Source organism: Musa acuminata, unplaced genomic scaffold (genome assembly GCF_036884655.1).
Source record: "Musa acuminata AAA Group cultivar baxijiao unplaced genomic scaffold, Cavendish_Baxijiao_AAA HiC_scaffold_1112, whole genome shotgun sequence".
NCBI classification, from domain to species: Eukaryota; Viridiplantae; Streptophyta; class Magnoliopsida; order Zingiberales; family Musaceae; genus Musa; species Musa acuminata.
The window spans coordinates 86202-98017 of NW_027021325.1; the positions used below are offsets into that span (position 1 = coordinate 86202).

At 37.0% G+C, this 11816-nt stretch overlaps 1 protein-coding gene across 3 annotated transcripts; it reads left to right on the plus strand.

Annotated features, from left to right (window-relative positions):
- The first annotated feature begins 416 nt into the window (after nucleotides 1-416).
- On the plus strand, nucleotides 417-9429 carry LOC135666613 (DNA-directed RNA polymerase IV subunit 1-like). Of its 3 annotated transcripts, none has more exons than XM_065178210.1 (8): nucleotides 417-530; nucleotides 1774-1807; nucleotides 2318-2556; nucleotides 2644-2817; nucleotides 2913-3050; nucleotides 4830-5224; nucleotides 7715-7826; nucleotides 8634-9429. In XM_065178210.1, the coding sequence occupies exons 2-8, from the start codon at nucleotides 1774-1776 to the stop codon at nucleotides 8796-8798; spliced, it is 1257 nt and encodes a 418-aa protein (XP_065034282.1). In that variant the 5' UTR covers nucleotides 417-530; the 3' UTR covers nucleotides 8799-9429. The 3 variants fall into 3 exon arrangements, with proteins under 3 accessions (XP_065034282.1, XP_065034280.1, XP_065034281.1); XM_065178208.1 differs by lacking the exon at nucleotides 417-530 and adding an exon at nucleotides 597-1295; XM_065178209.1 differs by lacking the exons at nucleotides 417-530; nucleotides 1774-1807 and adding an exon at nucleotides 1884-1990.
- The last annotated feature ends 2387 nt before the right edge of the window (nucleotides 9430-11816 follow it).

Here is an 11816-nt window from a genome sequence, read left to right on the forward strand (position 1 = left end):
CTCCATTTTATTTCTTATTGAAGCCACACCTAATTCTACTTTTACCATATCATTCTCATCTCATTGACATAAGTTAAATATATATGTTGTAGAATATATTTTTCGATACATACGAATATTTCATTACTCTTACCTTGTACTCAAGCCAAGATTACAGAATTTGCTTATTGTTCAATGTCCTCTATAGATTCTTTTTTTATTTCCATTAGTTGCAGAGTACTTGAATTGACTATTATGATCATTCTTAAATGTTATCTCACACGTTGTGCTAGGTATTGCCTTCTTTTTATGCAGGCTGATCATTCTGACATTATGCCCTCTAGTTACCTTACAAGCACTGACCTGTTATGTTTTCCTTGTGTTTTTTGAAAAATGCCTACATGACAGGAATTGTTCATCAGCTTATAAGTGGAAGGAACATGATGACTCTTTCTGTATGTCAGTTGCAGCTGAAACTTCAGAATCACTAATACAGTTGGATACAATAAGAGATATGGTGATACCACTTCTACTTGAAACACCTATTAAAGGTTATGATTTTGTCCATTAAGCTGCTGTAGCTTAGCACTTTGTTCATTTGCTGTTATAATTTCAATTATTTATCTGTCTTTACTGAAATTGTAACTGCTTTCTCATTTACCATCTAAGCTCTTTAACTGTTCAAGTACTTCAGAATGGAGTAGATATATTTAAGGAGAAAATTTTCATTAGTAACAACAGATTCAGTTGTTATCAGTAACAAGTCTGTGCCAACCCATATATGTAATGCTTCCACTGTTGCAAGTTGACCTGTGCATGCTTTTCTGAAGTTTGCTACCCAACCAGGTGGTATGTATCAGTCCAATCAGAAACCAGAACATAAGGTCTGCCTAGTTTCGTGCGGTACATGGCAAACATCCTTATAAGTTATAACTTATAAGAATATCCTTTTCGATCTAAACTAGTCAAAAGCTTGTCCATTTCTTGATTCTTTGATCTTGGATCTTTGAATATGTTAAGAAGACGAAGAGGAAGAGGAGGTTGCAGTTTTATTGGCTTTGAGCTATACTGGGGCGTTGAGATAACTAATGATGCATGAATTTTTTTGGTTTCCTCATTTATATTTATTTACTTTGGTCGCACCCTGTGTTGGTTCCCATCTTTATGTCAGTTATGTTATCATTACCATACTGGTCCAACCAAGGACCGATATGGGGTGGTGCCACTGGTGCAGGCATTATATACCAGTTGGGCTTACCGGACCAGGGACTGTCTAATTTCAGGTGGTGTACATGCGGTACAAGGGTTATTGTCCGGTAAGTATTTGGACTGGGCTTATTACTTGGCTCTTTTTTCTAAAATTTGAACTCCAATAAAAAACACTTCTATCTCCTGTCTCTCAGGCAATTCCCCTTGCACTGTTTGTTGTTGTTCGCCAGTCCATACTTCTCTCCTCCTTCCTCTGCTGCCGCCACCTTGCGCTGCCACTCCTTGTCTTCCTTTCCTCTATTTTGCTTCTCCACATATGCTTTTCTTTTGTATTTTTCTTCTCCTTCTCATCCTCCTCTCTCCCCTTTTTCTTGTTTCCTAACCCAGATATAAAAGTAATTTTTTTATGTCATCTAGGTTACTAATTTTTAATCTTGCCGCTTCCTATTTTCATTAATCATGGATTCAAGTGCCAGATTTGGATCAATATCCAAATATAAAATATAACAAGATACTGTGCACAGAAATAGTTTATTTGTCAAAAGTGTGCAGACACTAACCTTATCACTTATTATATCTGAGCAGATGGCAGGCCTTCTATGTTTGAGAAGAGAGCTAGGTAACGAACAAATATCATCATATTGTTTCTTCTGAGGTCACACCTTCACTTTGTCATTTGAAGTCTAGTCCCTATATGCATGAACATAGAAATGATGTTTCAAACCCAAGTTTTCTCTTCCAGTGCGCAAAAAATTAGCTATGGAGGGAATCCTGCCTTATTATCTAAATGAGATGTTGGAAGGTGTGATCCACATAGCCAACATTATGAAGTTAAGAATTACATGCTATTCATGGTGTTGTTGACATGTCGCCCTTATTTGAAGCAACGAAACTATATGTTTCTGTTAATGTTTTTGAGTTCAATTCATAATTCTATTTCTGCATGGTAATAGCAATTGAAAAAAGATAATTTATATCGAGAAATTAATAGATCATGCTTTTGTGATGTTTGTAAATAATCATGTTCGTCCTGCTTTACTTAAGTGATGCCATCTTTGATTTACTCAAAGTTTTCCTATTTTTTCCTACTTACGGGACATGCCAAATTAATACATATCTTGTGTCACAGGTTTTTGGGCTTCTGAGAAGGTGGAAATACTGTGTGAAAGCCTTCCAGGTTCTGGTTCTGAACTTTTTCTAAGAGTTACAATGTCTAAAAAATGTTTACCTGGAAGTTTTTGGAGTAACCTTCAAGATGCCTGTATACCAATAATGGACCTGATTGACTGGCAACGCAGTCATCCTGACAATGTTTATAATATTTCTGGCACATATGGAATAGATGCTGCATGGAAGTACTTTGTAAAAGTGAGTCTCTTGTTTTTCTTTCTGAATAATTTGTTAAACTGAGTGATCACTTTTAATAGGCTATCATGTATTCTATTCAACTTGCAGTCCTTGAAGTCAGTAACAGCTGATATAGGGAGGGACATACATAAAAGACACTTATTTATGGCTGCAGATTGCCTTTCAGTGACTGGGGAGTTTCATGGATTAAGCACAAAAGGTCTAAGACAGCAAAGAAACGATATGTCAATCTCATCTCCATTCGCTCAAGCATGCCTATCTGTGAGTACTTTTTTTTTTTCATGTGGCTTTTTACTCATTTATTTCTCGTCCTATATTATCCCAGTATTGTTTGTCTCTTGTTGGAGCATTGGCAGAATCCTGTAAATTGCTTTGTAAATGCTGCTAAGCAAGGCTCAATGGATCATCTATCTGGTACACTTGATGCAGTGGCTTGGGGTAAGGAGGCTCCAAGTGGAACTGGTGGACCTTTTGAAATTGTTTACTCAGGAAAGGTGCGACTCTTATTAATTGCTACCGATAATTTTGGCATATAGCCTATCTCATATCTTTGATAACTCTTTCTGGTAGCATGGTTTTTGAAAAGTAAACCATATCCATATTGTGGTCCTAACGTAAAGGTGTGCTCTGGCCTGATGCTGTTATTTTTTTCCTTCTCTAGTTTTATTTAACAGAAAATGGAATTTTATCATATTTGTTTTGTATATTTTGGTTTTTCAGATATCATTTTCTTTAATGTTTCACTACCTTTGCGTTCTTTCAGTCTTGTCGCCCATTTCTCTTTTGTGGTCCACAATTAGTGGCCATGGCTTCATGGTGTCATTTATCTACTGAAGTTCTGTTCGCTGTCATATCCAATGATGTCTCCCATGACCTTATTGGATCTAACCCCCCTCTTTAAGGAGTTCTTGATGCAAGATAATTATTAAAAGATGTGAAAGTAAACGTGTGGAAATGTCACCTTGTGAATGTGCCATTTATTGGTAAATCACATAATAGCTATATTTATATCTGAGTTATTGGATCTTTAGTGAAATGCAAATAACAATGATATTTTGGTGAGTGACTCATTGTTGGAAACAAATCGTTTTTACACATTTTAGGTTGATTAATTGCATTTTATTGTCGATATTTCATTTTCGTCAACAACTTTGTTTACTGGTGAGAAGATCCCATAGGACTTAGGAGTACTATATGACTTTTGCAATGAGTGATTATGTAAGCTTGTCGGTTCATAAAATTTGGTGAAGCACTAAATTTCTGACATGTGCCTCACCAAAATTATTGTCTGTAATGTCTATCAAACAAGATGTAATGAAGTGAAAATATTGAGTCACTGATAGAGAGTATCGTTTATGTACCTAGTGGATTATTAGGTCATCATGAGAATGCTCACTTGACTGAACTCTACAATTGCATGGTGGACCTACAAAGAGGTACCACCGCCAACTATCAAAAATGTGTTTCAGTCAACTTCCTATATTGGTGCATGTCAGTTCTAAAATCAAATTCGTAACAATGTTTTACTCCAATCTATGATAAAACTGTTATTGAAGTCAGAAGATTATTGACCACTGCCACAGACACTCATATTCAAATGATTTCATATTTGTTAATATATCTGATCCATATACTTTGAATCTTCTACCTTTTGTTTCATGAAGTTTTCATTTCAATTATATTGTTCTAGACTTCTCAAGTATCTTTAATTAGTGAGTAGAAAGTTTTGTTGCTAGGTAAAGCAATTCATGGCCCAAAACTCAAGTCGTTGCATGCGAATCACACATGATGTGGAAAATCAAACTGTTTTTGATATAATTATTTAGTTAATCATATCCCATCAGATAGTCCTGGTTTTTTTAATCATCCATATTGGTGGGAGAAATCTATGAACATAAAATTTGCACTCTATGGATAGTTTCCTATTCAAAGAGATCTTTGTATGCATTAAGATACCAATTGTAGGATGATGATAAACGTTAAAACAACAGAAATGTACTCAAGCTGCAATTTTTCATGGTTAGATCTATAAGTATGATCTATGCAGTTGTTACTTTGCCTTTTGTCTAAAGTCAAATTAAATGCCTTAATTGGGTGTTTAGGGCCTCCAGTGTAACCATGTTTATCTCAAAATGGTTTACATCTGCATGGTTTTTTAATTGGCTTGAAATATATAGAAAGCCATTTTTGAATTGATTGGTTGATTCTTCTTGTTTTTGCTTCGAGTTTTCTAGGCAGCAGTTTTTATTGATCAATCTTTATAAAATTTTCAGGTTCATAACCTAACTAGAGGTGAGGGTATATATAAAAATTTGCACAGCATTAAAGCTGAGTTACAGCAGGGTGATGGTGAAGTTTGCATGGCTGCTAATCAAACTGTCCCTGCCAAGTGGAAGCAGCAACCAAAGTATTCCACCAATTTTGATGGTGCTAAAGAGACAATTGACCCACAGACTTCTGATGAAGATAACCTAAAGGAAAGAATCGTTTCTAAATTTCGTACCAACAACTGTAAAGGTTACAACAAGCAACAACAAATTTCAGCCAATGATTTTCTTGCTAAAAGCCACTTAACTTTTGGATTAAGATCAAAATTCTCTTCAGAAAGTGTTAGCTCATGGACTGATGTCGTAGATATGTGCTCTTCATTACGAACAATTCTATACAAGTAAGTTGGCTTTTTTGTTGCAAAGTTCCTGTTATTTTATATCAGTCAATTTTGTGGGATGAATAAAACTGAACTGCAGAGTTCTTTTTATATCAAATTGGTTCACCTGCCATGATGGTTTTTTCCTTTGTTTTACATTGTAACAATAGAGAATCTTACATGATTTTAATGAGTTATGTCTTTCTGAATTTGATAGATAATTGCTAAGAGTTCATGATTTTATACAAGTATACATTTGAAAGAAATAAAAGTGTGTTAAAATTTTGTTAGTTTTCCTGTTGTATTCCTTACACTTATGGTCCTTGTTCCCCTTAAGAACTGCTTATTCTATGCCTGCCTCTCAGTTAGCTATGTTAGTTTCCCATTTGTCTTTACTAAGAACTGTTGTTTAACCTGTCTTCATTGAGCCTGTTCATGATTACTGCAGAGTGTTCATTGTTCTTCATAAATAAATGTCATTTTTTTCATCTTCCTTACATTTTTCTCATTGAAATTGAATCAGTGACAATGCAATCACTTAGTGCATTGCTAATATTGATTTTTCTAAATCCTTCTTACATCGGCACCTTCTAGTGCCATCAGTTGCCCATTGGCTATTAGGTGTTTACTTGAGCATCTTGCATCCAGCTTGACTGCATATTAAGAAAAGATATCCTTGACGCCTGACATATGATCACATGAACTGCATTTAAGATATGTGCATTCCTTAATAGCGTTCAATTAATGCATCTGGATGAATGCTGATGTTTTATCATTCCAGTGTTCTCATTCTTCTTATGTAGAGGCACTATAACATGTGTCAAGCATATATATGCCTGTGTCACACATCCATTAATTGCGTGTATTTTCTGTTTAATGAGTCTCAATTATGAACAAAAGGGAGTACAATCATCTATCCATATTTAGTTTTCTTGTCTGAGTTGGGCCAGACTTGGTTGGACAAACAAGGTTCCATCATGTATTCATATTCATAAATATTGCTCTACTTTGCTTTTCAAATATGGATATGAACATATCTTGATATGGCCCGAGTTGAATAATCATATATGAAAATATGCTTACAAGTACTACAACTGAAAAGAAAAAGAATAAAAGTGTGAACAACTATTAGATATATTCGACATTTTTTTTTAACCACTTGTCCCCAAGATATGCTTGGGTGCTAGTTGTAGAAGGTTGGTTGGGATAGATAATTAAAACTGTAGAAGTTAGATCTTACATTGTGAGGGTTAATTGAGATTATTGTGATTTCATTATGGGTCAATGGGGAATTATCTGGATTACTAAAATGAATAAAGGCCTATAGTAAGAGATATGTTTGAGATGAGCCTATGAAACTTTTACTTGGGAATGTGGTTTTTCTGCGTCAACATGTCTCATTATGAGATTGATGCCTTTGAAAGGGACTGTTTCTTATGTTAAACTAATTTTGTTTTGATTATCTGTTAATATCATCCATCGATGGCAAAATGATGATGACAAATATTGGGGTTCTATTTAAGGAGAATACGCTAACCGATGGTGAATAAGATATCAGAAATCTCAATGGTTTATAATTTTTATTGCATAAAGAAAATACCTAATTTCGTAACCATGCCTCTGGTGATTGTGACCACTCTTGTATATAGCTTTGCTAGGATGTGTAGTGGGTAAAAAGCTATTATTTTCTGATATGTAGTAATACAGTTTGAAGTGCTTTCAGCTGTGTGTTTTACCTTGCATAGAAGAAGATTGACTGCTGACGTGAAAATAGAACTTCTGTGGATTGTTAAAGTCACCACTTCTGATAATTATGTAGGATGAAAAGATTTCTTTTGGAGGATTAAGCCTCCATCCATGTCTAGTTTCCAAATATGAACTGTTATAACCGTTATAACAAATATTTTGATGTATTTTGGATGGTATGTAAAAAGTAACTGGCATTATATCCCCTTCGTTGTCCATTGTAAAGTGTGTTAATGACTCCAATCATATACACTAATATAATGTTTTTCGATCTATAGTTCAACATGAGCACCAACTCGTGATTATTGTTACACGGATGGTCACTTGGCCAGTTATGGCTACCATCTTCTGTTAGTTTCTATTAGGGGCCTTCATAATAGCCATTTGTAATAATTAACTTTAATGATTAGGTTATGTTCGGTGCACAGGGGAATGATAATTAACTTTAATGATTTGTAATAATACACCGATGGTCACTTTAATGATGCGACTTCAAATCATTGCTCATCATTTTAACTTCTAGTTAGAAGATGAAAATAGAAACATAACATTCCCTGCTGAAAGTTTTCTAAATAGAATGGGCTAGTTCATTATTTTCCCCTCGTATTAATTGTTCCCTTGTAACAGTATTTTCTTCCTCCTCTGTTTTAGTCCTGACTCCTGATGATTCTATCTTTCAAATAATTGTTCCAGTTTGCTAGCCTGATTTTAGTATATTTGGGAGATGAAAGGTTTCTTTATCATAAAAGGTATTCATCTTTGAAGGTACCCAATTGATGGATTTCTTGATGAGAAAGATAATTCATCTTTAATCGAGGCTTTGAACTATCATCCCAAAAGAGCTGCAAAAATAGGAAATGGAATCCAAAAAATCAAGGTATTTATTTTTTAGAGCTTAATTGCATTATCCGTTATTTGTTTGACTGACATCTAAAGGTTACTTTCTAGTGGCTATAATTTATAAAGGATTACTTTCAGAATTAATGACAATGACAAATTCATTGTGTTCATTGTGTTTTTTGGTGTAATTACCATATTGGTTTTAAAACAATTGCTTGGACTAAATTTAGAATTTTCTTTTATAGTTTTTTTACTTTCAAAAATATATATGCTGAATGAATGAATTTATTTAGTAAATTTCAGCTTACCTGGCCTACATTTGATGTCCTAGACAAGAGGTTCTTATGGGAGATTAGAGGATGGATCCCTTTATGTAAGCTATACATTTTTCCATCTTTAGGATGAACAGTTCCTTTTGGTGGGCTTTTGGGATTAAATGCCATGTGTCTACTCAATGAAAAATTAAAACTAATGGTAGTTGATATTATTATTTTACTACATTAATAGATAATCTTTTGATAGTTTATGAAGTGACTGGAAATCTTTCTATTAATGATTTGGTAGTAAAATTAAAGGATTTGGTGCATTGAACTTCATAAAAGGAGTTTGATAATATGTGTTTTGTGTTAAAAAAAATTGAATGAAGAGCTTTATGGGTGATTAATTGCATATTGATTGAAGAGCTTTATGGGAGGTCGACTAATCTAATTTCAGTTCAATGTCTTCTACTGTATCTTGCTATTGTTTTATAATTAATCATCATTCCAGTTCCTTTGGCTTGTCTGTGCTAACCATTTCTCTTCTTTCCTTGCTAGTTCTGAGATAATATCTTAACCTCTTGCAGGTTGGGTGTAGCCCATTGCATCCTGGCTCCCGATGTTTTGTTCTGTTGAGGTCGGATGGTTCACTAGAAGATTTCTCATACCGCAAGTGTGTGGTCGGAGCAGCCAAACTTATATCACCCGAGTTTGGCTCTATTGTCCACAAGAAAATCTTTCATAGCCGATAACTCGAAGAGGATGATAGTGAACTGTCACCTTTGATTAGTTTTGTTAAATGAGAATTAGGCTGTACATACTCAGAAGGTCCTGTTCGAACAGTGAGCAGCAAGCTCTTTTGGTGGATGGCTAACATTGGCAAGCTGTTCCATCAGTTGTTCTCTTAGAAGCTTTTGCCCCTTACACGACACATGATCTTCATAGTTTTTTTTTCTTTTACTATTGGTTGGAGCTCATGCAGAAAACCAGAAGCTTTTTAAGCAGCTTGAGGAGTTTATCGGTGCATTTGAAAGATCACAAACCAATGTTCTTGCTTGTATCCATCCATTCTTATATTATCCATTTCTAATTATCGTGCGGAAAACCAGAAGGTTTTTAAGCTGCTTGAGAAGTTCATACGATGCATTTGAAGATCATGAACCAGTATTCTTGCTTGTATCCATCCATTCTTGTATTATCCATTTCTAATTATAGTGCAAGTGATGATAGCTAATTGTACATGCACCAATTTTGTTATCTAATTGATGTCAGGTGGTAGGATGGATGTAATTATTTTTTGCTAATTCATGTAGATGGATCAATCCTCAAGAAAACAATTTATTTTGGGTAATAAAGCGAAGCTGCACCTTCCTGTTTTCTCAATCTTTGTACCAATAGTATCGTCACCGATCAATCCTCAAGGGCTTCTTTTACTTTTTAAACATTTGGTGGTATAGCATATTCCCCTTCTTACTTTTCTATCACATCTTAGCTGTTCTTTTTCTATTTCATAGCAATGAAGTGTACTATTTTTCGTGATACTTTGACGTTCCTAGTTGATGGTTATTTGAGTTGGATGAGGTGATTGATTGGTGACGATACTATGAATTTTTCCATATACAATTATACTCTTCTGGTTGTATGTTTTTGAGTTAGCTGGAATCATTTTAACATGTGATTAAGACTGGGTTAATTATATATTATTTTTTATAGTTAGATTTTTTTTATATCTCAGTTTTTAGATTTAAAAATTTTATATTGAAAATTTTATAGTTATAAAAGTGAAATATTTAAGTTTATTTGTACTTATGTTATCGATTTTACGAATGGAATGTACAATATGTGATAATATGGTATAGAAATGTACAAAAATGAGAAACAAAAATATAGTTTTAATATTTTAATTATGTTTTCGGTGATGACAGATTTGTACAAGATGATGATTAACAGCACTATAATATAAGGATCAATAGTGTAATAAAATCACTATAAAAACATCATTCTTAAATTATCAAAATTTAGTATTTTACAGTAATGTCATTCCATCTAACAGCTTAAGCTTAGAAATCAGATACGATACGTTGATTTATATTACTAACGCATGGATTGACAGATGACAAATTAACACGTGAGTGAACTTAAGAAAAATATATTTTTAAAAAATGTCATGGATAATTGTGGAATACATGATGGCGTTGATGTGATCGTCAGCCGCGGTGGTGCGTTACCATCTTGGAATGTTCGACATTGAGTTGTGTCCGGAAATGTTGGGCTTGTCGGCTGACATCTTCCCCAGAATAATGTGTGCAATGATCCGAGTCCAAATGCGTCTCCGTCCATCTGAATCCCATCTCTCGTGGTTGCATCAGTTCAACTCCCACCGCCCGAATTCTCTGCTCCAGTTCATACCTGGCGACTGCCTTCGACCACAACTCCTCCTCCGTCTCTCCATCAGCTAAACTCGAATGACTTCACTCAAAACGAGACCTCTGGCCAACGTCGCCGATGCCGCCTCGTGGTTCCTGGCGCTTGTCATCGTCGCCCTGGTCCTGTTGTGCTCGTTGCCGAGGGATCAGCTGCCAGCGCGGGCCGGGAGGCTCCGCGAGCGGGCGTGCGACGAGACTTTACGTGGTAGGGGAGGGGGAGACGCTGCACATCATCAGCGACGAGTGCGGAGATCACTTCATCGTGGAGCGCAACCCGCACATCCACGACCCCGACGACGTCTTCCCGGGACTCGTCATCAAGCTCGCCCCCTCCAAGCCTAGATAGGTCGCGCGAGATGGATACAGGGACGCCGCACACGTATTTGCATGAATGCCTCGCTGAGATGTTATCATACACTCTCGTCAGTCACAAGGCATATGGAAAAATAAGCGTATGAATGGGTACGTATGTAAGTACCCGTTTACATATACAAAGTGGTTGCAAGGTAGCTATTGCCCTTCCGTTACTCCTCCCTTGCCATGGCTCCACAATCGGGACCCACATCGGCCAAGGACTACATGCGCAATGGTCGGTTGCGCAGTGGGTTCCGTCGAGGGTAGCTCATCATGAAAGATGTCTCGATACAAGAGAATAATAACTTGGAGATTCGCGAAACCCGATTTATTTGGTGTCCGTCACCCGGTTGTCTCCAGCTGGCCTCACTCACCATTCCTCACCGTCCGATGGGGGGATCGGAAGGACCATCGAGTTTTTACCAAGAGTAGGTGGGGCAGTTGACGAGCCGATGGGGGCCACCGACCGCAAGCGAAATGGTTTGTTATGGGTAAACCCGTCGTAAGCAGTTCAAAACCGCGCAGCCAGTTATTCCCACGGTGGGGCCCACGGTACCTCTGGACAAGAACAACCACCCAACCAAGGGTCGAAACGCGTTCAACAGTCAGGTAGGGTCCGCGCCACGTGCCCCACTTACCACCCCTGGTACGTGGCGTGGGGACCACTGCCCCACCCAGTCTCCGTCCGTAGCTTGTCGTCTCGCACCCTCCGGATGACCCCACCTTGGTTGTGGGCCTCGCGTTTTCTCTGTGGGACCCAGTCGCCCATGCCGACCTCTCCCCACCGACCACCTTCGTTTTCTCTGCGAGGGCAAAGGGGACCCGGCTGGCGCAGTACCGAGCCCACACCGTCAGTAAAGTGACGTGATAAACGAGAGGACAACGATTTAAGGGACCAGGGTCCCGCTGCTGTTGCAACCTATCGGAGTGGTTCAACAGAGCAGAGGTCCGTGTGTGTTTCTAGGACGAGAAGTTTTGGCGAGGTTTCGT

What these genes read in the sequence shown, in the direction of transcription:
- LOC135666613 (XM_065178208.1), top strand. Translation starts at nt 1,272, where the DNA reads ATGCGGTACAAGGGTTATTGTCCG. An exon ending in ATGTTTGAGAAGAGAGCTAG is followed by an intron (nt 1,808 to 2,317) that starts GTAACGAACAAA and finishes CTTGTGTCACAG; the next exon opens with GTTTTTGGGCTTCTGAGAAG. An exon ending in AAATTGTTTACTCAGGAAAG is followed by an intron (nt 3,051 to 4,829) that starts GTGCGACTCTTA and finishes TAAAATTTTCAG; the next exon opens with GTTCATAACCTAACTAGAGG.